Source organism: Panthera pardus, unplaced genomic scaffold (genome assembly GCF_024362965.1).
Source record: "Panthera pardus isolate Hobbes unplaced genomic scaffold, ASM2436296v1 HiC_scaffold_20, whole genome shotgun sequence".
In the NCBI taxonomy this organism is placed as follows: domain Eukaryota; kingdom Metazoa; phylum Chordata; class Mammalia; order Carnivora; family Felidae; genus Panthera; species Panthera pardus.
Genome location: NW_026526766.1, coordinates 16770274 through 16797321, shown reverse-complemented (window position 1 = coordinate 16797321; position 27048 = coordinate 16770274). Strand labels below are relative to the sequence as shown.

The following is a 27048-nucleotide window of genomic DNA, read 5'->3' as shown; positions in this document are numbered from 1 at the left end:
TACCAGCCTTTTCCCTAGAAAAATGCACGTAATCATAAATTTCACATACAATTTAAGGTTCAGAGAGCTCTTGATTCCCTTAAAATCTAGGTTAAGAAACTCAGTTCTGGAAGATTTGGATTTTTTTTTTTTTTTTTCTTTTTCGGCAAATGAGTATTCAGTGCTTACTATGTGCCAGGCACTGTTAACAATGACAAACAAGGAAGGTGACTTAAAGCTTGTGCCTGTGACTGTGTGTGTGTGTGTGTGTGTGTGTGTGTGTACGCTTGGCATTTTTCTCCAACTTCTCAGCTGTTTGTTGTAGCTCAACAAAAGGAAATGAGGGTGTAATAATAAAGACTTTAAAATGCTCATCATTTTAGGCACGCAAAGAATATGTGAAATTCACTTAGAGCACTTGCTAAATTTCAGAGACAAAGCAATGCATGGATGCAGAGGGAGAAACTCCTTGAATTTATTTGGGATGGTTTTACAGCATCGAAACTGTTCACACTTGCTTTCTTTGGTGGCGGGGGGTGGGATGGGGTGGCGTAGTGATGCAACTGAGTTCCTAAAAAGAGCTTGGCAATTCGTAGAAAATACCTCCGGAAGGGTGATAAGAACTCTGAGTCATCAATCTGCTTCTAGGTCAGCAATCTAAGGGCTATGAGGAAAATGAAGTTTATAGCATAATAAACACAACGGACAGCGAGCTCTCAAGCTCTCTCTTCAGCATTGTATTTAAGACCCAGTTTGGGCTTTCCTCAGCCCCTTGACAGGAAATGCCTCATCTACTTTGCCCGGTTGGTGGAGCGCAATTCCACTAAAAGAAACGTGTTTGCAGATATATCAGGCTCCTGTTCACAAGATAAGGCACAGTTTACCCAAATAAATCTCTGCCATTTCTTTCTCATATCTGGGTGAGATTTTTTCCCCCCTGCTTCTTCTAGAAGCATTTATGAAGGACTGATCACATACTAGTTGGTCTTTATAACAACCATCTAAAAAAGAGTAATCCTTTGATTCCTTTCTAGTGCCTCCAATGTAGGCACACATATTGATTAGTTCTTTCTCATTTTTCCAAGCCCCCGGTTTCCAGAAAAGTGAGAAATGGCAGTTCAAAAGGGGCACTGAAGTTTTTAGACTCAAGCATGGTTGGGGAAGAAAACAAGGCAGAGGGAACCCAGAGACCTTCCTAATGCTTCCTATAAAACTTTGGAATTTTAAGAAAAAGGGTCTAAATAATAATCCATCTTTGGAGGTGGGGCACCAAAATGAAAAATAAAAATCAACCCTTTCTCCACTTCCATGAAAATAACCACTCACAAAGTTGGCAGCGGTTCTAAATGCATTTTCATGTTATATAACTTCACGCTAACGTTGAAGTCAGCGCACGGACTGCCCGTGCAGGAGGACGGTGTATTCAGGCCACAAAAGCCCAGGATTGATAAGGTTGCCTCAGTCGATTTCCTGCAGCTGGGGAGCTGAAGCAGATGACGACAGGAGTGTTAATCATTTCCCGACCGGCAATCTTAGTCACAAGTTCCTGCTAAAAGTGAAATCACCCCCTCTGGTTTAAAAACAGCTCAACACTTTTTACTCCATTCACACCGCAATTTCTCCCTTCCAGGTTAAGCACATGGAAATTTGTGCAGCCGTTCCTTTTACGGCACTGTTTCCATTAGTTGCTCCCACGAGCTGGAGTTTATCTGATTGTGCGGTAGATGGAAACTTCAGGATAAAATTCAATGGCCGAAGGCTGAGTGAAGTTTACCCTGGCTGTGGTTATGAAGAGGGTAAGTGAATGAACCTCTTTGTTGCTCTTGTGTTTATTTTCTTCTTTGCTAGATTTTATACACCATAAAATGCAAAAGGCGTAGTCTTCCAATTACAGTTAACCATTCAGATTTGCTTGATGATTGTTTTTAAGTGATCACGGGCCAAAACCAAGAAATTAAAACACACAATTAAGCATGCATGCCAAACAAAATTGCTTCAGTTGCTTCTTGAAAAAAATATTTTTATTAATTAAACAGCTTGTTTGGTTAATTGAACTGTTACTGAAATGTCTTTCTACGTTGATGGAATGTTCGTGGGACTGTTCAGTAAAAATAGATTTCTTCAAGGCCCAGAACAGTCCTGGGCACATAGAAGATTTTGTGGAAAGAGCTAATGATGATTTCTCCCCACCCGCTTTTTTTTATTCTGTCTGCACTTACGTTAATGGGTTTTAGAAGGTATTTTCCAATCACTTGTATAAAATCTTATGTACACGATACATCAGTGATGAATTAAAAAGGAAGTAGAAGATAGGGTTAGTACTTGAAAAATAATTTAATTCACATCTTTGCCTCTATGATTCAAGCTGTTCCGTTTCTGAGAACATTAATGAACATTCTTCTGAGTGTTCCAAAAATTATTGGGATAACACACATGTTTATAGCATTGCTTATCATTGTGAAAACCTGAGAGCAGCCAAATGTTCATGAATAGGATAGTGGTGAAATCACTGGAATAGGACATAACCCATGAAAAAGAATGAAAAAATCCGTATTTATTAACATGAAACCAGTCCAATTCATATTGCTAAGTTAATACCAAAAAAAAGCAAGTTTCTAAAAAATAGTAAGTAAGTACAGGATATTTTCATTTTTTGTGTGTGCAAATAAATGCCAGTATCTACATTTACAAATCTGTAGTGATATTCACCAAACTGTTTACACTGGCTACTTTTGGGGAGCTGATTGCGAAAGTTTTCTTTCTACTCTGTAGTCATTAGAAGGTAAGTGGTGGGGATATTGTTTTATTTACTCCTAAAACTTTAGTGTATATAATTGTTTCTGGTACATAATAGGCATGCGGTAAATAGTGTTGAATGAATGAATGAATGAATGAAGAGATTTCTATAATATTTAAATTATTTAATGTTTATTTTTGAGAGAGAGAGAGAGACAGAGCATGAGCAGGGGAGGGGCAGAGAGAGAGGGAGACACAGAATCTGAAGCAGGCTCCAGGCTCTGAGCTGTCAACACAGAGCCCATCATGGAGCCTGACATGGGGCTCCAGGTCACAAACCGCGAGATTGTGACCTGAGCCAAAGTTGGCCACTTAGCCGACTGAGCCACCCAGGTGCCCGTAAATCATCTAAAACTGGCATGGTTAATTTACAAGCAGATAAGATTCACAAAATACCTTAATTTTTAAGTATAAAAAGTGATTTAGAACAACATTCAAAACCTCTGATACTCTTCTTTCCTACTTTTTGCAATACTTTCCTTCCTTTTCCTAGCTAATTTTGGTTCAAAGGAAAATGAAAATGTTGTGGTCCCTGTGCTCACTTAAGATTTTCTGCCTACATTTCTTACTTTGGGTTTGATGTCTGCGCTCAGGAGTCTGTGCACCTCACATCCCAGAGTGCTGCTTATCTTCTTATGCACGTGCCATCTTTCCAATTTGATTATAAACCCTGGAGATACGGACTCTGTCTTATGATCTTTTCTGTCCTCAATACTTAGCACAGGGCCTCACTGATAGTAGGGGGATAGTTTTGTTGCTGGATATTCTTTCCAGAAACGTGTGCAGTTCTTAATGATGGAGGGCTACTGTAACCCTTCCTTGTAAGCCAAGCATTGTATACAATAGGCACCCAGTGCATGTTTGTTGAATGAATGACCAGGCTTGATCCTGGCACATAATCTCTGCAGATAAACAGATGATTAGATCTTGTTCTGAGGGAGATGGGAGGAGACAATCTGTTCGGGATTCTTTTGGTTGCCGATAATACACCACCTGACTAAACTGGCAGGAGTGGAAGAGAAAGGGAATTTATTGGCTTCCCATGGCAGTTTAATAGTGCACCTGGCTTAGACTTAGCTAGACACTTAGAAATAGTTAGACACTCTTGCTCAAAATGACATCTCTGTCTCTGTCTTGTTCTGTTCTCAGACTTTATCTTTGAGATTGTAAAATAGCCACCCAAATCTATACGAACACATTCTTTCAGATCCAGTCCAGCAGAAAAGATGTCTTCGCTTCAGCAGTCCTACCTAGAAAACTAAGTCATGACAGTCAGAGTCGACCAACACTAACCGTAGCCAGGAGAGTTCATGTCCCGCTTTCATGAGCTTCAGGAGTTTCCAGGGCTAAGGGTAAAGCCTCAAGCAGACCAGGTGGACTGAGGGTGGGGGAGAAGTGGAACCCCAAATAAAAATCAAGGCTGTTGCCATAGGAAAGGGGATTGGATGTCTGGTAGTTGAATAGCAAAGGTCAAAGACAAAGGAAGATGATTATATATCATTCTTTTCTTTTCTGCTCTCCCTAAATGAATATATACAAATACGAGTAAGTAACAGATGCAAGAACCAGTCAACTCTAGCTCTGCAAAAATGTGCAGTTATTAACCGTTTAAGGGAGGCAGATGGAAAGATAGAGGGAGGAGCTCTCTGAATTGATTAAAGCCAGAATCTGCGTGCAGAGCAATGACTCTCAGATTGGTTCCATACTGAAATTATCCAGGGATGATTCTGATGCCCATGCCACTCTTTATAACAGTTATGTCTACAGTCAGGGCCCAGGCATCAGTACTTTTAGGCTCCCAAGTAAACTGTGTTATAGCCAAGTTTGAGAAACAGTGATCAAGAGAGATATCAGGGAGGATTTAGAGGAGTTTTAGAAGTACCTGAAAGTGTGCCTTGAATGTAGTAGATCCTCAATAGCTAATCTGATTATGGGATTTACAGGAGGAAAAAAGAACTTGACCAAGCACAGAGGGTGGGGGGGGGGGGGGGATTTATGAACTGGCTACCGTGTGTTAGGCATCACAATCAGTTCTCAATCTACATTTCTCACTTGATCTTCATAGTCAGGATTAAAAGAGTATATTTATAGTGAGGAAACAGAGGTTCAAAAAGATAAAAATTACCAGAAGGCCAACCATAGAGTAAAATAGGTCTGTTTGGCTCCAAATTGCACATTCTTTCATAACACTACAATTGCAAATGTCTGCTGTGTGTTTAAAGGTAAACTCAGGGGGCACCTGGATGGCTCAGTTGGTTAAGCATCCGACTCTTGGTTTTGGCTCAGGTCGTGATCTCATGGTTTGTGAGTTTGAGCCCCACATCAGGCTTTGTGCTGACAGTGCAGAGCCTGCTTGGGATTCTCTCTCCCCCCTCTCTCTGTCCATACCCCACTTGTGCACTCTCTTTTTCTCTCTCAAAAATAAGTAAACTGTGGGGCGCCTGGATGGCTCAGTCGGTTAAGCGGCCGACTTCGGCTCAGGTCATGATCTCGTGGTCTGTGAGTTCGAGCCCCACGTCGGGCTCTGTGCGGACAGCTCAGAGCCTGGAGCCTGTTTCGGATTCTGTGTCTCCCTCTCTCTGACCCTCCCCTGTTCATGCTCTGTCTCTCCCTGTCTCAAAAATAAATAAAATGTTAAAAAAAAAAAATAAGTAAACTGTAAAAAAAAAAAGTAAGCTGAGATGTTGGATGTAACAACTAAATTAATATATGGAACAGGCATGAAGGCAGTTTTGAAAAATCAACAGAGGTGACATTTCTGTATCATGGTTTGGCAGACTAGGGCCCATGGGCCAAATCCAGCCTACAGCTGCCTTTATAAACATCTTATTGGGACACAGCCACACTCACTGTTTACATAGAGTCTACATCTGCTTTTGTGCTCCGATAGCAGAGCTGAGCAGTTGTGACAGATACCATATGGCTTATAGAGCCTAATGTATTTACTACCTAGCACTTGACAGGAGAAGTCCGCTGACCTGTGATCTAGAGTTTACATTTGTATGTGATCAGCAGTTCTGAGGAGGGGTGAGATTGCCATTATCGATTCAGAACTGATAATTCTTATTGCCGTATGAGCAGGGTTCTCCAAGCATCTACCCATTCATTCAATCGGTTAGCGTTTATTGAGCATTTACAAAGTGCCAGATACCATGAACTCGTAGTCTAAGAGGCAGTTGGCATACAGGGTAATAAATTCTACAGTGAAAAATAGGATACTGAGATATGATAACTTTTCTCTCTGCCTCTAGGCCACATGAGAGCAGGTTTTAGTTCTGTTTTAGCTTATCACTCAGCTTCTAGCAGAGTGCCCGGCAGGCAGGATGGGATCGGTAAGCATCTGTTGAATGAACTAAGGAATCAGTTAATATGGTAGAAGCAACCATGGGATGCCAGGAGAACACACATAACCCAATATCTGATAGGATGAGGTCAGGTTACGAAGCTGAGGAAGTGGGAGAAGTGAAAGGGGGGTGGGGGCAGCAAAGAAAGCACGTTTGTAGGAGTTCAGTGGACCTGCCGTGGAGACCTACCACAAGGTCTGCCTCCCCGGGACTGGACAGAAATAGCACTGTGAGCCTCAGCAGGATTTGGTAGGAGGCTGGATATAATAAATAAAAAGGAAAACCCTATCCAAAGCCTGACTCAAATATCTCCAGAAGCTTCCTGATGTCCACAGGATAAGATCAAGATTTCTTGGCAAGAACGTCCTTCAAGTCCTCTACAGCTTGTTCTCTGCTGATTCACTTGTATTCCCCTTACTTTCTTACCTCAGTTCCCAGTGTCTAGTTTGATGCTTGCTGACTTGGCTTCATTCAGTCTTAACTCCATGCCTTGTAAAAAAGATATGCTCCCCACTCAGGATGTCCTCTCCTTTGTCTCTAATCTATACCACTCATCCTATAAGATCCAGCACAACTATGACCTTTCAGGCAGATTTTTCCCCCCAACTTGAGCCTCATTGATGTCTCATCTCTGGATTCCATCACATTTTCACATCCATCTCTCACTTTTCAGACACTAAACCAGTGCTGCCTTGGGCTGGTTTAAGCCATTTCATGGGCTAGTGCTTTGCGTCCATTAGAATGTGGGTTCCCAGACGGGGCACCTGGGTGGCTCAGTCGGTTAAACATCCGACTTCAGCTCAGGTCATGATCTCATGGTTCATGGGTTCAAGCCCCACATCGGGCTCTGTGCTGACAGCTCGGAGCCTGGAGCCTGCTTCAGATTCGGTGTGTGTGTGTCTCTCTCTCTGCTCCTTCCGCTTTCACACTCTGTCTCTCTCTTTCTCAAAATAAACATTAAAAAAATTAAAAAAAAAAAATGAATGTGGGTTCCCGGAAAGACAGAGCATGAGAGGTTTCCTTCATATCCTCTTAGTACCCAGAATAATACATTCATAACTCAATATAATATTTGAGTTGACACTTGAATACCTGAATGAGTGAGATGAATAAAAATTATGAGGTTGGAAATGTTGCCAAAAAGGGAAGTCAGAACACAGAGTAAAGAGAAGAGAAAATAATTGGAAGAGATGCTAATAGGATAGGAAAATAATTAGTATTTTGTAATTAGAGGGGTTCTCAAAAAGTGTAAGTTTTGAGCGAAAAATACTTGAGTTCATTTAAAAATTTTAGTAGTAGAAATTCAGATGTGGAGAAATGAGTTCATTGACGTCTCAGTTTAGGGCACTTGCTCACTCATCTGTGTGAGATACTGCTCTTGTTTTTATGCATTCCCTTGTTTATTTACTTATGCGTATATTCCTAATTATTCTCATTGCCCATGGCCATTCCCCTTCACAACCACAGTAGTGGTTCTAATGTGGTTAATGTGTGTCCTCTTCTTGTGTCTGTTTTTGAAAAATGTGTATTTTCTTCGTTTTTTAGCATGTATTGAAAACATTTATATAGGAGGCAATTGTTATGAATCTCAACCTGTATCTTACCTTCTTTACAAAGCATGAAGGTGTTTAAGATCTCTACATATTGCTATGGTATAGATGTATTGTTTCTGATTGCTACACAATGCTTCATGAAGTAAATTTAGCACATTTCACCGATTTACACCTCCAGTGATGGAAACTAACACCACCTCCAAACCCCTCTCACTACAAGTTACGATGAACATGCTTGCATTGTTCCCTCCTATACCTAGTATGGGAATTTATTTGGGATAAATCTCTAGGAATGCCATTGCTGGATCACAGGGTATACGTCTATTTAATTTGACTCAGGAGTACCAGGTTCCACTGCAGAATGGTTTTATGCACACGTTCCCTCCCTGCCCCATAAAGCATTGCACTATGTTTCTATAAACTACAACCCTACTAATACTTAGTGTTACCCAGCTTTCTAATTTTTGCTAGTCTAACAATTAAAAATTGATATTTCATTGCTGTTTTAGTTAGTGTAACTTTATGAAGGAGTTTCAAATTTTTGCTTGATGCTTCTGTTTGGGTTTTTTCCCTATGAATTACCTGTTTGTAAATATTTTTCCATTTATTTCTAAGGGAATTCTTGTCGTTATGGTTGTTGTTGTTAATTTACAATTGGGTGCTTATTAAGTCCTTTTTTTTAACCAAGAAAATTGACTTATGTTGTAGCGTTCAATCACTTTGCTGAATACCTCTTACTTTAGTATTACTAAACATTATTTCTGATTTTGAGAAGATAGAGTAGTGGCTGTTTAGTTTTTAGATCCTCCCAAATCCCCACATATAAAATATGTGGCAAAACGAAAAACCCTTGAACAGCATTTGCAACAAAACTCAGTAGACTTCAGTCTCTATTCCAGCATGTAAGGGGATTAGAAGTTGCCACTCCCAATGCCACAATAAGAACAAAGCCGAGCAGAGTTAACAGCTATTCTTTGAAGAAATGTCACTAGAAACTTCTGAAGTGCAAAGAGAGAAAAAGAATGAAAAAGAAACAGATATCCAGTTCTCTGGGACAGGTACAAAACATGTGACATACATGTAATGGCAATACCAGAAGGAGAAGAGGGAAGGGGGGGAGGACACAGAAATATTTGAAGCAATAATGGCCGGGAATTTCCTCAAATTCATGACAAATACCAAACCACAGATTCAGGAGCTCAGAGAACACCAAGCAGAATAAATACCAAATTGAATGCAAGGTAGCACTAGGAAACCCCAAATACAACCAGGTGGAGAGAATCGCCAACAACCACAGACTGTGTAGATTATCATCATCTATGTATCTGTGTGGGAGATAGCAGAGGCAATGGGGTGGCAGGTGGACTACGAACAGGTGAAGCCCAAAGGAGCCAACAGACATTCACTGAAAAGTGTGGTGGGTTAATCTGAGAACAGCAACTAAAACCAAGAGGGACTTGGCCTACACTAGTGAGAGACGGTGAGTGGCCTTGTGGTGAGGTCTGGCATAGTCTACCCCTGTGAACTCTTGAAATGGACCCTCTACAGTTTCTTTCCAGATGGGTCCAAATGGGGGGAAAACTATTGGGAGTGAAATCAAAATTGAGCAAACAGAGAAACCAGAGGAAGAGGAAAGATAAAAGATAAAAGAGGAAGATCCAGATAAAAGTGGAAGATGGGAGGAGAGCCTCGCTGCGATCTATTGAAAGTCAGCCCTCGACACAAGGGTTTGAAAAACAAAACAAAACAAAACAAAGATGGGAGGAGAGCCGGGAAATCTCAGAAAGGACTCACTGTATTTCTGCACATGACACATGAGAGAGCGAGCTCTGTGAAGACTTAAAAACTATCCCACCTTCTCCTCCTTCTAAAATCTCAGGAAAATTAACTTACGTAAAATGAACAACAGCAAAGTATTGAGTTCAGGTGTCACACAAAATTGCAATAAGAAATAAAGAGAATAAGGGTCAGAATAACATCCCTAGACAATGAAAGCATATCAGAAAATATGAGTAACAAAATAGATAAGAAGTGGGTGGCTCAGTCAGTTAAGTGTCTTGATTTTGGCTCAGGTCATGATCTCAGGGTTTCGTAAGTTCGAGCCTTCCATGGGCTTTGTGCTGACAGCATGGAGCCTGCTTGGGATTCTCTCTCTTTCTCTTCCCCTTCCCCACAAGTACTTTGTCTCTCTCAAAATAAATAAATAAACTATTTTAAAAAACATAAACACTGTAACTATTTCAAAACAGACTAATAGACAATAAGGAAATAACACAAGCATGAAAGAGCAATATAAATCAGAAATAGAAAAATTCAGAAATGAGGTGGCAGGACTCAAAAAAGAATTAGAATAAAATAATAAAAACTTGTAATGACTAAACTAGAAGATATAAGAGAGTATATAAACACAGCAAATAATGCTTTAATAAAAATAGAAGAATAGGAGAAAAAATAGAAAAAGGAAAAGGGAGAAAACAGAATCTGAGGGCTAAAAAAAGCAAACATTGAGGATAGAGATGACTTGCCACATGGTTCATAGGAGTTCCTGAAGAAGAAACCCTAAGTAAGAGAACAGAACAAATATTAAAAAGTATAATTTTTAAAACATTTCCTGAAACTAAAAAAAAAAAAAAAATTGAAGTATGCATTGAAAGGGCACATTGAGTATCTGAGAACACTGATCAAGAATAACTATGTCCCAGTGTTATTCTGGTAAAATTGCCGAACTTAAAAGGAAAACAAAAACAAAAACCCAAAAAACCTTTGGTCATCTAGGAAAAAAAAAAAAACCCATATGATGTGTAAGAGAAAGAAAATCATACTATCTTCAGACATTTTGACAGCAATAATCTGTGCCAGAAAAAAATGCAGTAACATTTTTTCAGATACTCGGTGAAAGCACTTGTGAGCTGAGGCTTTTCTATCCAACAAAACTGGCCTTCAAGTATGAAGCAACATGCAAAGACTTAGAGAATATTGTCTTTATGAGCTTTACCTGAGTACTACTAAAGAGCAGCTTAACCATAATGATGTGAGACATCACCATGAGTACTGGTGGTGGCATTAAATGTACTGTGTGGTTATCTGTAGATCTAACAATAAATGAGCGTTAAAAAGAGAGAGTATAGTATGTAATGGCTACGTGATCTGAGAATGTAGACATAGTACAACTATTTAAAAGGGCAAGAATTACAGTAGCATGTGCAAAATTTTTTTTTCAGAAATAATAATGATTGGTTGTAGTATTAGAATTGTTTTCCTGATGGGTGCCTGGGTGGCTCAGTCAGTTAAGTGGCTCAGGTCATGATCTCATGGTCTGTGAGTTTGAGCCCTGCATTGGGCTCTGTGCTGACAGCTCAGAGCCAGGAGCCTGCTTTGGATTCTGTGTTTCCTTCTCTCTCTGCCCCTCTCCCACTCATGCTCTCTCTCTCTCTCTCGATCTCAAAAATAAATAAACATTAAAAAAAAAAGAATTGTTTTCCTAAGACTGCTGTGTTTATGTGGGATAAAGCAATGAAAAACTAATGGATATTTAATTTTATTGCCTCTGTCCTTGAGAACCAGGATTCTTCGTGTAGTTCAAAAGAATACAGATTTAATATAAAGAAATTAAATAAAACATGTTTCACCTGAATTTGAATTATAATTTCAATATGAACTCATAAGATATTTTATTTCTCTACTGAAAAGTTCTAGAAATAATGACCAAAAAGCTCCTGTGGCACCCCGGACCGTGGTCTTCCTCAAGACCGTTCCCAGTGAAATAAACCAGGACTTCTTAGAGAAATAGGTGATTCTAATTTTGGAGCTATCAAAGACTATCAGAATGGTCTCAAATAACTCAAGAGATAATTTGAAGAGGCCCTCACTGACCAGAGATGGGACAAATTGAGTTTCAATAATGATAAGAATTGCAGTGGATTGCAAATGAGTTATCTGGTGCTGTGTAACAAGTTGTCCCGCAGTTTTGCTTGAAGCCAGACCGTCACATCACAGGTTCTGAGAGTCAGGAGTCCAAGAGTGGCTTATCTAGTTGTTCAGAGTCGCGAATGAGATTGCAGTTGGGCTGTGCACTGCAGATATGTTTGCTTGCATCTGGGCAGAGAAGATCCACATCAGAAATTACTCACGTGGCTCTTGGCAGGATGCTCACGTTTTTCACCATGTAGGCCTCTCCATGGGGCCGCTTACAATCTGACTTCCCTGTGTGCACAGAGACAGTGAGGACAGTCCAGCTAATGAAATGAAATGATAGGGTTGGAATATGAACCATGTTACAACCCCCAACAAATTAATGAATTTAGACCAGGCATGAAGCGCTGCTGACAATGAAGAACAAACATCAGACGTATGTGGAAAGAACACACCACGGCCTGCATCTTGCCAAAGGGACTGAGCCTGAGTCTGCTCAGGCCTCTGGATTCAACTGTCAGTTTGCAGGGAAAGCGATAGGAGGAGCATGTTGAACTATTCCGGGAGTGTGCAGTCAGCACCATCCAGACCAGGGGAAATCTCTGTAGGCCAAACGGCCTGTGTTGTTCAATAGAAAAAGTGTAAGGAAAGAAAGGAATGGAGGAAGAACATGTATATGAAAGGTAACATAAAAAAGAAAACAAAAAAAAATGAGCAAGACTATAGCAGCTAGGAATGCATTCTTGGTTGTTAAATTATAAAGAAATGCAGGGCGCCTGGGGGGCTCAGTCAGTTGAGCATCGACTCTTGATTTTGGCACAGATTGTGATCCCAGGATCGTGGGATCAAGCCCCACATCAGGCTCTGTGCTGAGCATGGAGCCCGCTTGAAATTCTCTCTCTCTCTCTCTCTCTCTCTCTCTCTCTGTGCCTTTCTCTCACTCACACTCACTCTCTCTCTCTCTCTAAAAAAAAAAGAAGAATGCCATGCACATGTTCTGATCTTTGTTTATTTCACTGAATGTATTATTATAGACTGGTCCCTATCCCATAGGGCCAAATTAGATAAAAGTGATAACGTCAGTCCCTCTTTCTAGGCTGCAACCAATATATTTTAACCTGTAAATAGTTTAAATAAGCAGGTACCTTTTCTCAGAATATACTCTATTAAATAAAGTCAGTAGAAGTGTTCCTAGTTTCCCCAATTTGGAGATACTGGTCATATTGATTTTGAAGGCACACATTTTTCATAAAACTTTAAATTTACTTGTCCTTTTTCTTTCTTTCTTTCTTTCTTTCTTTCTTTCTTTCTTTCTTTCTTTCTTCCTTCCTTCCTTCCTTCCTTCCTTCCTTCCTTTCTTTCTTTCTTTCTTTCTTTCTTTCTTTCTTTCTTTCTTTCTTTCTTTCTTTCTTCTTTTTTTAAACTCAAGGTTTCGGCTTAAACAAACCTGCTCACTGTTTGATTCAGACAAGATAACCCCAAGGGAAGGGTGGATTCTGGAGTTAGCAAAGTGCTCCTTCAGCATTTCCCTCAATGAATTCAGGGGTATTCTATGGCAAGGGTCCAAACAACACACGTGTGATTAACCTTTGTGCTTCTCGGTTGATAACCGCGTGGTCATGGCGATAACTAGGATTAAAGGAGACAGATGTGCCTCTAAACTCTAATCTTGGTCTGGTAAATGTTTTCTGGGCATCAAATCGTATTCTTCAACAACAACAACAAAAAAGTTGGTCAGGTATTTTAACTCTCTCTTTATTTTCTTTAACATTTTTTGCCTTTTCAGTCGCTCTTACGTAATATCTATCGAGTACCTGCCCTGCAGTTAACAGTGGGCAGTGCCACGGTGTGCCAAGGAAGGAGGTGAAAGAGCTTACAGTTTTGCTGGGGATTCACGATAGACACACGTAAGAAACAGCGAACGGGATAGTGTTGCATCCCCCTGTGTGTGTTTGTCTCATTGCGTGTAAGCACACAGTAACGTAAGTAATACAAGCGTAAACAGACGCGGATGCTGAGCGGTGTGGCACAGTTAGAAAACAGGCAAGATGCAGTTTGGAAATTATGTGAAGGGACAGCAAGCCAAGGCAGTCGGCAGGTGTGTGAGTCAGGTTGTTGGGCAAGGCTGTGCTGCAGAAAGCTCTGGAGCTGAGCGTTTCTCTTTCTTTTGACATAATTATGGATTCACGGGAAGTAGCAAGAATAGCACAGAGAGGCCTCGTGCGCCCTTCGCCGAGCTTCCCCTAATGGTAACAGCTTACACGACTGTCTGTCGTACAATATCAAAGCCGGCATATCCACATTGGGACAATCTACAGATCCTTTCCAGTTTTCTGTGCGCATGCTCCTGTGGAACTGAGCTTTGATAAATGAATTTCAAAAGACAAGAGGAATGAGGAAAAACTGGAAGAACCAAAACCTCACAGGGCAGTTCCTTTGCAGAGATGTCCTCTTTCTCTTTCCTTCCAGTGGGTCGGTATGCCACATGCCCCTTTGAACACTCACCACCCCCCTTACCTCGCCCGCCCCAGCGGGCTTGGCTTGCCGCTTCCTCTTCACAAATGCTCCCCGAGCACTTCCTGCTGTGCTCTTACCCGGGGGTCCAAACGCAGGCAGTCTCCCTCCTAGAAGTCATCCGTTGTGTGAGCTGGTTTGTAAAGAAGCGGTCTGGAACCCAGAACCGATTTTCCCATGGAGACCGAGGTACAGAGGTGATGGGTTCCTGGCCTCTCTCCTGACCTGTGTCACTCAGGATGGAAACAGTCCTTATTCGGAAAAGTGTCTGTCATTGCTGCACATGGTGGTTGTGTGCTCCCTGGGAGTCAGGGAGAGGGATTCTCTGCTGTATCAGACGGATTCTTCTCTTAACAGGTCCCGTTTTGTAGCCACACTCTGCCACTGTGTACAGTGGGTGACGTTAAAGGGAACGCCCCTCCCCCCTTTTAAAAATGTTTATTTATTTTGAGAGAGAGAGAGTGAGCCCTAGTGGGGGAGGGGCAGAGAGAGAGGAAGAGAGAGAATCCCAAGCAGTCTCTGCACTGTCCGTGCAGAACCCGATGTGGAGCTCGAACTCACAAACCGTGAGATCATGACCGAAGCCTAAACCGAGAGTCGGAGGCTTAACCGACTGAGCCACCCAGGTGTCCCTAGTTCTCCTCATCAGCTCTCCGTCTTGCACTTCCTGTGTCATCACGTATGGAACTGACAGTTCAGTGGGTCGACACTTGAATTACAGATTGCATTTGGTGTAATTGAAACCATTACAAAAGAAAGAGGCAAGGCCGTTTCTAGCTCCAGCAGCATCGGAGAGGAGCTCCCAGCACACCCAAGTGCCTCCATGATTCAGAACTTTGGAGAAGAGGTGTCTACCCAGAGAAATGACAGGGGCCACCCTCTGTTTGGTTTTCCTACTGAAATACGAAGCCGCCCTTGACACCTGTGGACAGAGTCAAGAAAGGAGCCCGGTCCCTTCCGGGCCACAAGCCCTATAATCCCCGGGTTTACACCACCCTTCTGGAAGAAGTTACACTGGGAACCTTGCACTTCCGTTCAGGCAATGTTGACCGACATCCTGCTCTTTTAGTTCTTTAGAACGAAACCTGCTATCGCTAAGTGCTCACTCTAACCGGGGAAGAAAGAGGCCAAGTGTCCAGACATCTCTGAGTAACAGCCTCCTGAAGTACTCTTGTTTTCTTGGGTGGTCCTGATACTGACTGGGTCCCATGACCATGATTACAGATCCTTTTCTATTTCTGCATACAGCCTCAAGGAGCGGCAATCGGGCTTGTGTCTTCTCGATGCTGTCCTAGTTGGGACTTTTAAGTCTATAAATAAGTGTGCCTGTCTCTTTAGATCTAGCTGACAGTCCACAGGAAAGTGTGTGTCGTCTAATCTCTGCTCATTTCAATGAGGAGATGCATTATTTGCAGCAATCATCTTCTCCTTTTGTGGTTTTTGATTTCCGTTACGCTATGACAATTTCGCAAAATATTTTATGGAAATATGATACTAATACTTGTACAAGTCCGGCTTTCCTCTGTCGATACAGTCATGCTGGCCTAAGCATACTAATGCCATTAAAAGCTAAAATGTTTCAACTTGCTTATTCTTCATACTTTTTTAATGAGAATCCCTGAGCCCCATAGCATATACTTAGCAGTTTACATCCGTTTCTTGGTAACTTTTAAAGTAAGAGAGGGTAATTTGGAGCAAGTATGATGCTTACCAAAGAGGTATAGATAATAAAGCTCTTACTTCCATTTAATTGGGTTGAATAAACATTTCTTGCATGCTCGGCCATGTAAATGTGAGGTCAGGCAACGGGGAAGAAGCAATTCCTATCTTTACAAGGTGTACAGTCTAGTCAAAACAAAACAAAAATTGATGAAGGCTATTAAATGAATATCCTTTGTTGTTGCACGAAGGGAAGTCTGTAATATTCAGAGGCCACAGTGATTGCGAAGAACGTCATGGCTGAAGGGAAGTGGGTTATAGGAAGGATTGTGAGTGGTGTAGGTGGGATGATTGCACAAACATGGGCTCTCTTGAGAATAAAAAAGGGTGCTATTCATATTTATGCCTGGGCTATACGTACTATCTGGGTCTATGTTAGGGCAACAGGGAGTAATGACGCCCCTCGTTAAAAGGCCAGATTTAGGGAGAATTGTCATGAATCTTTTTTTTTTTTAATTTTTTTTTAATGTTTATTTATTTCTGAGACAGAGCATGAGTGGGGAAGGGGCAGAGAGAGAGGGAGACACAGAATCCGAAGCAGGCTCCAGGCTCTGAGCTGTCAGCATAAAGCCTGACGTGGGGCTCGAACCCACAAACCATGAGATCGTGGCCTGAGCCGAAGTCAGTCGCTCAACCGACTGAGCCACCCAGGTGCCCCTGTCATGAATCTTAATGGTAGGAAAGCATATTGGTTTGTGTGGCTGCCATAAACGGATGGCTTAAACAATGGATATTTTATTGTCTCGTAGTTCTGGAAGTCAGAAGTTGAAAATCGAGGCAGGGTTGGGTCTTCTGAGAGCTGTGAGGGAAGGATCTATTCCAGGCCCCTGTCCTTGGCTGGTAGAGGGTTATCTTCTCCCATCTATGTGTGACTCTGCACATGTCCACATCTCCCCTCTTCATAAGGACACCACTCATATTGGATTAGAGTCTAACTTAACGGCCTCATTTTAAATTGTTACCTCTGAAAAAAATCCTGTCTCCAAAAAAAGGTCACATTCTGAGGTGCTGGGGGTTAGGATTCCAACATACCTTTTTACGAGGGCCACAATTTCAACTAATAACAGAAGGGATGGTAGGAAATTGGCAAGAGTGCCACAATAGTAGAGAAGTTAACATCTGGAGAGTTGGTGGGCACTGTCCTCCTGGAACACATCATGATCAGGAGGCACATCTATTACGTTTGAATAAGATGGATAAGAGAGAATTACAAAAATGAAGGATCAGTAGAGAAATGGGGACTTTTTAGGGGGCATTATTTGTGCTCCAAGAGTCCTCTTTCCAGATGGGCAATAAAGATTGGACACTGGTGACAGAGGGATCTTCAAGTGACAGTTGACTAGAGCGCCTACTGAGCTGTGGGATGCCCTGTCTGGGAGGAGCCATGGATAGGCTGGCCAGATTTTAGCACCTTAGCGGGTAATTCTCTGCTATGAGTCCTGACTTTCTTTACTTATGAAATGAAAGCTATTTTTTTCCTTCCCCCTTCTCCACAGGGATTTTACGGTTCACAGAATAATAAATATGATGAATTCTGAGCTCTGTGGAGGAACTACCTTGAGTTAGTTCAAAGTGTCTATAGTGACCAAAGTTTTGGGGCACGTTCAAGAAACAGCATATCAAATTGATCCCTTATACTTGCAAAATAGTATGTGGAAGAAAAGTCAGGGAAAGGAATATACACTTTGCTTGACTTAGGTATTAGAGGCTTAGGTATAGAAATCTCAGACCTTCACGTTCTTGCAAAGTATAATCTGTACCTGTGTGTCTTTACTGTGAAAGGCCAATGGGAAACTTCATACATCATGATAATATGCAGATTCCTGCTGAAATTCACATAGAAATGTTTTCATTCTTATGTTGTTGCTCTTTCATTATTGATCTTGATCTCCGTCAGTATTGATGCAATAGTTTCCTTGGCAAAGAAGTTGGCATCAGGGTTTTGTGTTCAGTTAAACAGCTGTAGCCTGAACAAAATTATACTAGCCTGTGAGGTTAAGAAGCACCAGGCTATTGAGGGTAATAGATAAATCATAGAATATAAAAAAATAATAGCACTGGTTCTGAACTTTGGGCCCAAAGGGTCTGGGAAATGAGTGATTCACATTTTATTCATCAGAGGCAATAAATGATGAGAAAGAGTACAAAATGGGAATTTCAGGTAATCCCATAAGTCATTCCAAGATATGTGAGATTTTCACTTTTAATGAATTTTAAAAATTACAAAAATAATAAGATCGCATTACAGAATACTTGGAAAAAACAAAAAGGAGCCATTTCTAATTTTTTGTCTACGTAGTTTTTTACATAGTTGTACTCATACAGTATATACTCCCTTCTAACTTCCTTCTCGGCTTTCCTTTGGAATCTTCTTTGTTAGTATTTTTCAACAGGTACATATTGCCCATATAATAATTTATTACTTCTCTAATAATAGCCTTTAAGCTAATTCCTAATGTACTATATAATTTTGATACGAATATCTTGTTATATGAATTAGCGTCGTACATAAGGTGTTTTTTGGGGCAAGAGTTCTAGATGTGATCTTTCTGGGTCCCAGGGTTGTAAAGCCTTCTATGACAGCATTTTACTCTTAGGCGAGTAACACAGTCTCCATTTCACCAGAGCTGTGAAGTTCCTGAGTCTAGGCCTCAAGTGACCTTGCAGCCTCGACCCTCCCCCTCATGTAACGCTACCCAAACCACCATCCTGGGAGGAAAGACCGTGTAGAGAGAGACCAGCCAACCTTCAGAACCACACAGCCAACCCTCAGGATTTATTTACTTAAAATGGCCAGATAAATTTTGTGCTTGGATTACAGCAATTCCAGATTTAATATCTAAACATAATGACCTTATCTCAGAAAAGTTTGAGTTATCATACCTTCAAGGATATTACAGAAATGCCCGGGCATCTTTCTCATTAAGTAAACCATACGCAATTTGTGTAGAGAAGGATGTAGAGGCCTTGTCGGCACTGGAAGCCTGCAGTTGCTTTGGCTGTGTAGACCTACTACTACCCTGAAAGCTGGCTGGAAGAAAAATGGGGCTTCGCTCAGCGTTTATAAATAACTTCACTGAAGGGACATGAAAACGAAATAAATAATAGCAAAATGAGACCTCAGTAGTAAATGAATTTGAGATTATTCTGGAGAGGACCTCCCGCAGGATGGAGACACCGTGGGCCTCGGAATCAGACAGACTGTCCCCGGAATTCCAGTTTTTCTACTCAGCCCGTGACTCTGGCAAAGTTTTGACCTTTTCTGGCTCAGTTATTGTATAAAATGATGGTTAATAATGTCTTAAATAAAAATAAGGTATATAACAAAGTACTTAGCCCACAGTGAGTGCCCAATAAGTTGCCATTTCTTCCCTCCTTTATTCATGGCACACATTGATAATGTAAAGAATATTTTAGAAGGAATACTTAAAATATATTAAGTCAAAATGCTTTTAGGGGCGCTTGGGTGGCTCAGTCGGTTAAGTGGCTGACTTCGGCTCAGGTCATGATCTCACGGTCCGTGAGTTCGAGCCCCGTGTTGGGCTCTGTGCTGACAGCTCGGAGCCTTGAGACTGCTTTGGATTCTGTGTCTCCCTCTCTCTCTGCCCCACCCCTGCTTGTGCTCTGTCTCTCTTTCAAAAATAAACATTAAAAAATAAATTTAAAAAAATGCTTTTAAAAGACTCTCATTATTTATTTATTTGAGAGAGAGAGTGCCCAGGCACGAGCAGGGAAGGGGCAGGGAGAGAGAATCTTAAACAGGCTCCATGCCCAACCCAAAGCTCCATCCCACGTCCATGAGATTGTGACCTGAGCCAAAATCAAGAGTCGGATACTTAACCTACTGAGCCACCCAGGCGCCCCTAAAAGGCTCTTGTTTTAGTTCAACGGATTACATACATAGGATTTTTATAACTTTCTGTGAGGTTCTATTCACTTAGAAATAAGTTAAAAAGAAAAAAGGCAGTGCTGTATAAATGAGTCAGGTGTGGAGGGTTCAGTTAGTTGGTTTCTTCCACTTAAGCCACATATTTTCTGTCTTTCAGTTTTCTCACCTAAAATGCAATAGTGAAATTCCTTAAGCTACCAGAATACTTGTTCCATGGATGAGCAGCTGTGGCTCCCCTTTCAGGGAAAACATAACAGGTTGAATAGTGGGTTTGGGGTTTTGTGTTTTTTCTTCCAAGTAACTTAATCAAGAGGAAAGGATTAAAGGTTAAAATGTTAGTACTGGTAGACATTTCCTGTCAAATAAATGTATTCTTGGTTCTGATATATGCAAGTGATAAAAACCAATCTCTGACTCATACAGTTCGTTATCCAACTAAATTTTTAATGAACGCTCATTATGTTCAAGGTGTATGTAAAAAAGAAAAGAAAACAAAACAAAACAGTAGATCTTTACAGCTGCATAGACCTGTGTTCAAATTTTCATTGGCCTCACACCTTACAAGTTGAGAAACCGGTGAGACTCACAGTGAAGATTTCTGACCTTCAGTGAATCCTCACAGAGATTCTGTGTGGAAAAATATTAAGGAAAAGAATGAGAAAATAAACTGAGTTACGCATTGCCTCACAATGAATAACCCCCAAATTTAGTGGCTTAAAATAGCATCGGATGATAATGCCACGTAATTCTGAGGGTTGGCTCGTCTCTCCACGTGGTCTTTCTTCCCAGGATGGTGGGCTAGGGTAAGGTTCCCAGGGGGTGAAGACCGAAGCTTTCAGGGCTGCTTGGGGCCTAGACTCAGGAATTTAAACCCTGTCACCGTGGCCATATTTTATTGGCCACAAGTTTAGTTCGGATTGAGGGCTGTGGAGAAGAAATGGAGCCACTGCATGGGGCAGGGTAGGGGTGGGGGCTGTCGCAGAGTCGCATCGCAAAGAGGTGTGTGCTGGGATGGAAGGAGTTTGCGGCCATCCACCAGATTCAGCTGGCCCGGCAATTTGTTACAGGTGCTCAACCAGTTTTAAGACCCTTCTTATCCTCCCTCCAGTAATCATTCAGAGTTGAATGTGAAGGTACAGTTCTGGTGGAGCTTAGGTTTTGGCGTCATCATCTATAATGCACACTTTATTTTTTATTTTTTTTAAAGACTCTTTTTTTTTTTAATGTTTTATTTATTTTTGAGACAGAGAGAGAGAGAGAGAGAGCGAGCATGAGCAGGGGAGAGGCAGAGAGAGAAGCAGACACGGAATACGAGGCAGGCTCCAGGTTCTGAGCTGTCAGCACAGAGTCTGACCAGGGCCTCTAACTCACAAACTGCGAGATCATGACCTGAGCCGAAGTTGGACGTTTAACCAACTGAGCCACCCAGGTGCCCCGGTAATACACACTTTAAAAGAGCACCCACAGCTGCTTGAAGCTACCAAAGTGGGCTGGTGCAACAACGTTGTGTGATAGGATGTCCAGTTAAATTTGAACTTCGGATAAGCAATGAATAATTTTTTAATGTAAGTTTGCCTTCCCTTGTTAACAGTTTGGCTATATTCTTCTAGAACTTTCTTGTGCATATTCCAGTCTACACATAGAAATCTTAAAAAGTGGAATGATACTTACTTTGACTAGTTGCTGTTTTCCCTTTCTATTATCTGTACATTTAGATCTAACTCATTCTTTTGAAAGCTGCATGGTGTTTCACGGCATGGACTCACCACAGTTTATTTCAATGTTCACGACGGCTGTGTAAGTTGTTAGCAATCTTTATTCATTATAGAAAGTGCTACTACATATATCCTTATATACACATCTTTGAGTATTTCCGAAATATGGAGCCCTAAGATGGGCACTGTGATGGAAAAGGACACGCCTTCAATCAGAATTCTAAAATGCCTTCAAAAAGGGTATCATTTTGGGGTGCCTGTGTGGCTCAGTCGGTTAAGCATCCGACTTTGGTCATGATCTCACGGCTCGTGGGTCCAAGCCCCACATTGGGCGCTGTGCTGACAGCTCAGAGCCTGGAGCCTGCTTAGGATTCCGTGTCTCTGTCTCTCTCTCTCTGCGCCTCCCCTGATTATGCTCTGTCTCCATCTCTCTCAAAAATAGGTGAACATTTTTAAAAAAAATTTTTAAAAAGGGTATTGTTTTAAACTTTCACAAAAAGTATTTTAGAGTTCCTGTTTCACCTTGCCAGCCATTAATAATTTAATCTTTGGTTATGTAATAGGAGAAATAATCCATTTTCATAGCAAATAGAGAAATAAATTGGGAGCAGATTCCCTTTAGAAGCACTGAATAAGAGAGAAATTTATTCAGTAAGCAGAAGAAAATAGATTGCTTCCTTTCAAAAGGAAATTTGGGGCACCTGGGTGGCTCAGTCAGTTGAGCATCCGACTGTCAATTTCGGCTTAGGTCATGAACTAACGGTCGTGAGGTTGAGCCCCGTGTTGGACTCTGTGCTGACAGTGTGGAGCCTGCTTGGGATTCTCTTTCTCCCTTTCTCTCTCTGCTCCTCCCCCATGCGCATGCTCTATCAAAATAAGCAAATAAACGCTTTAAAAATAGGAAATTTGATTTGTAGCCGTTTGGGAAAATAAATGCGTGAAATTCAAACTCAAACCCTTGGTTTTGAATAGGAACGTCTAAAAACAGAGACAGTTAACAGGAATGGACTAGGGGAGCTGAATTTCATCCTTCATTACTGGCCATACACCTTCATCTGACTTCTTCAATTCATAACCCATTCCTTTAAACTTTCCCCACTTGTGGAACACCACACAGTAGGCTTATCATAGTTTCCACTACCCCCTTCAGAATACCATGGCATTTGTTTTGTTTCCTTTATGCTTCAGAAAGGAAAGTGGTGACCACAAACTAGAGGTGATCATATGCCCTGATGCATTGGGCAAGAGGTTTCCCATGGTGCTGTCTCTTCTTGGTGTAAAGGCACAGAGCTTTTTTCCCCCCCCCCCCCCTCATTTTCTCCCCGTTGGCTGTCCAGAGAGGCTGGGAAGTATTACTGTGCAAAAACCCCAACAACCCTCACTCCTGTCCAAATAAAGGAAACCCAACCAAAACAATTCCAAGCTTGAAGCAATTCTCTCCAAGAGAAGAACGCGTATCTTAGAAGCTACCCCTTAGCGGCTTCCAATTACCGGGACTCATTAAGATCTTCACACATTAAAAAAAAAAAAAATGTCGTCATACCCATTTTTCTCTGCTGAAAAATCAGCTGTTCCTTTCCATTCTGAAATCTCATATTGACTTTAAAACCATGTTGGGTCAGGAATCAAACATTTACAAGGTCTAGGATAAAAAAGGGAGGTCTGACAAAGCCGAAGACATAGGAGTTAAGAATGGGCAAAAGAAGAAAAGTCTAAGGGAGGGCAACAAATGAGAAAATACAACGCTGTTTCTGTTGACGAGGGTTACCAATGGTGCCCCAGGTACTGTTTCATTTTTTATTGTTCCTCCTCCTACAAACTCAAACTCCTTGCAGACTGGACAATGTCTTATTCATCTTTGTTTTTCCAACACTCAGCAGGATACCTGACAAACAGTCTGTGTTCAGGAAATATTTTTTGGCCTGAATCACAAGCCACACTAGACTACTGATGAACATTCTAAAGTTTAAATTTCATAGCTAGTCTCTGGGCATAGGTATATTTATGGCCAGAAGACTTCTATAGATAAGCCTTTAAGTTGATCAAGGTGCTTGTAAAAGATGCAGATTCCCCGGCCCCACCCCAGAGATTCCAATACAAGTGGTCTGGGAGGGGTGGGTGGGGCTCTGGGAATCTGCAGTTTTCACTGATGGCTCAGGTGTTTCAGATCCAGCTTGGGAACCGAAGGCAGCTTGTAAACTAGCCCATCAGATGCCATACGCCCCGGAATTGCCCTGGTATATCCTGGTATGGCTGTGGTATTTTAGACTTTGTGCCTTGTAGCTTGATCTGAAACGAACATATAACCATACCAACACGTAAATGTACCAAAGATTAAATAAGAAGATAGTGATCACAGTGCACCAAGATTCCGAAGAACCTTGGATCTCAAATGTCCAGTCTTCTTGGCAGGTCTGCAGATTTCTGAGAGCTCCAGTCCCTAGTGCTGCAGATTTCTGAGAGCTCCAGTCCCTAGAGACCTAACAGGGGACATACATGGAGGAACACCAATCAAGGCATGCTTAACTGCCTTAGGTGGGAGCTTCTGAACCTGTTAACTGCTTACAGATCATTAACAGTTTGAAGGAGATGGGTCAAGGAGAGGAAAGATTGAATGTGTTAATAGGAAAACAAAATGTTACTACACATATGAGAGGTTCAAGTTTTCTAATAAAGAAATGTTTGTTAAAACCACACTGAGAAATGGAGGGGAACCCATGTCTGCAAATGTGAGCTCCCTGGGCAGAAATTCAGAATGGACTAAAATGGTAGGCGCCCCTAATCTGAAGTCAATAATCAGGGATGAATAGCTAGCATTGTTAATTACAACACTTGTAATTAATTACAAGTGAGAATGACTTCTGCCAGCATACTGGGATCCACTCATAGTCACAGACCCAGCCTTAATCAAGACTCCTAGCTAGGAGAATGCACTGAAAATACACCGAAACCGGGAAAGCATTTGTATTGGCCCTTTGTGGATTTCTTTTGTTCAGTACAAGCTCTGAGGAAGGTGGGTTTATTTGCTGTCATTCCCACGGCATAGATAAGTAAACTCAGGTGCCAAGGGGTCCCTTGGCATACCCACTAACTCCTCCATAGTAAAAGTGCTATAAGGGTAAATGTCTCGTGTCCTCCCCCCACCACAGTGACTCAACAAGAACAGTGCAATACCACAAATCTGTCTGTTGCTGAACATTCCATTTGACCCTCACCATACTCTTTTCATTTAGGTAAGGTCGACACATCTTTTCTACACAGGCGGTAACTGAGGGGAAAAAGTATCATGACAAATCTACAGGGCTGTAAAAGGCAGCGAGTGGAGGTGGAGCCCAGATCTGACTCCACAAGTCAGAAGCTCAGATAAGGCTTTGCTAGCGGGGCCTGCAAGTCAAGGATGAAGGCCCGACGGGCTGTGGAGCGCTCACAGGTAGGCAGGGCAGCCCAGGCTTGGTGGGGCAAAAGAGCCTTAGGCCACTCACCTGATCTGCACCCAGGGCCCTGGGCGGCTGTGGGTGGGGCCAGTCGCAAAAGTATCTAACTCGGATCTAGAATAGCTAGGACTTACGAAATACCTGCTCTCCCTAGCCCTCGGGTCTCCACCAGAAGCTGATTATCATCTCTGAGGTTTTGGCCAATGCAGGGCACCCACTAAAGGGCTGGTCCCGCAGTCGCCGGTCCAGAAGCTGGGATGGGGCCAGCGCAGAGGTGGTGTCAGAGCGGAAACCTAACGGGGCACGGGGTTCAGCTTAGGGCGGTAGGGACGCGTTCTCTGGTTCCGCTCGGGGCCGGTGGCAGAGGAGACCGGACGTGGCGTGAGCCGGACGCAGGGAGGAGAGAAGGCGCAGCTCGGAGCGGCCGGGGGGCACGTCTGGCCGGCGGCGATCCGGCCCAGCCGGGCGCCGCGGTTCCCGGAGCCCGCGGAAGAAGTGCCCAGGTGCTGTGTGCGCCCCTGCGCGGCCCCGCGCGGGAGTCCGGGAGCGATGAGAGTGCAGGTCAAGGTAAACTCGGGCCCCTGACCTCGCGCCGCCGGGATCGCGGTCTGGGGCCTTGCGGACCGGCTCCTCTCCACTCCTGGCCAGCAGCGGGGCTGGAATTCTGGGGGCTTGGAGAGGGAGGGCGCCCGCAGCCGCTGGGGACCCTTGGGAAAGAAGTGCGCTTGGGGACCTAGGGAGAGGAGTGGAGACTTTGGTCTCGTCAGGCAGCCAGACCTCAAGGTGGCTATCACTTACCTTCTTTGTCCGGACTGGCGCACACTGTGTGGACATACACATAACGTCTACTGGGCGCATCGTGTTTCATTCTTTTCGGCACAGACTGGTTGTTAGGAGCACTCTCTTTGGAGCCAGATCACCTGAATTAGCGTATCAGCTCCGCCACTAACTAGGATCCTAAGCAAGTTACTCAATCTGTGTGCTTCTGCCTCCTCATCTGGAAAATGAGATAATAATGTTTATAATTTGAAGATTCAATGAGCTGCTTCATATGCCATGCACTTAGAAAATAGCGCCCAACGCACTTGGCCGATTGCAAAACTTTGCAATTGTTAATCACCGCATCTTGGCAGTAACCCTGTGAGGTTTATCGTCACCCCTCCCCCCACCCCACCCTAACTCACTGGTTTACAGGTGAGAAAAATGAAGGAGGAAAACAGCTTTAAACCCAGGGTGGTGCTTTACAACACTAAGAATATAAGTATTCTATCTACGCAAAAGATTTTGATCATTTGCTCTAGGGCGAAGGTGGGGTCACCCCTCACTGCCAGAGTGGAAACCAAGTTCTTTAATTTCTTTCTCCTGGTATACAAATGTTGATGTTCATTTTTCATCTGCTTTGGATTCTTCCACGACTGACAAAGTGTTAAGTGTTCTGATGAGACTGACATCTGAGTGTGTGAGAATCTGGCCATTTCTTACTCCCTCCCCTCCCCCCCCCCCCCCCCCCCCGTTTCCCCCTCCCCAACCTTCCAGGGATTGGAAATCATTTGAGATGGGACTCAGAATCAGCCTCATTTTGGGGGCCAAAATTACAGACTAGTAGTCTAGTATTAAACTTGCCTCGATAGACAAGGGTATGAATAGGACTTTGAACTGATTGTACCCTGGAGAAGAGGGAAAAGCCCCATACAGCACACTGGTGATTTGGAACAAATTTTGGTCATATCTTGGCTATTTACAATTTTCTATCTTGGCTCATGCTTTTGGCAGGACATCCATGCCCGAACTGTCAAGGTTTGGTAAATATTGGACCTGAAGTATGTCTTGCCTCCTTTTGTTTCTCAATAGATTTTTGGTCATGGGTAAATCCGGACAGGCTGAGGAGCCCAAACACTCTTAGAGGGACTTTCGTTACACTTCTGTAGAACCGTCCAGCGTTGGAACTCAAAGCATCCATCCTACCTGTAACTCAGTTATTCCTTTGTGTCCCATTAGAAACCACCATGGCAACTATTTCCTATTAAAAAAAATTGGGGCACCTGGGTGACTCAGTCACTTAAGCATCCGACTGACTATTGATTTCAGCTTAGGTCATGATCTCATAGGTTGTGAGATCAAGTCCCACATCGGGCTCCCTGCTGGGCATAGAGCCTGCTTAAGATTCTTAAGATTCTCTCTGTCTCTCTCTCC

General features: G+C 42.5%; 1 protein-coding gene across 5 annotated transcripts in view; it reads left to right on the top strand.

The window, feature by feature from the left end:
* The window catches only part of TRPM6 (transient receptor potential cation channel subfamily M member 6), a 201466-nt gene that overhangs the window by 29063 nt on the left and 145355 nt on the right, over positions 1–27048 (top strand). For 2 of the 5 annotated variants that reach the window (XM_053907814.1, XM_019463591.2), the window contains one exon: positions 1610–1775. In XM_053907814.1, coding sequence (XP_053763789.1) covers positions 1767–1775 — 9 coding nt within the window. In that variant the 5' untranslated portion in view covers positions 1610–1766. Of the gene's footprint in view, positions 1–1292; positions 1776–23924; positions 25423–27048 lie in introns of those variants that run through there. The other 3 variants (XM_019463590.2, XM_019463589.2, XM_019463592.2) reach the window with 3 other exon arrangements.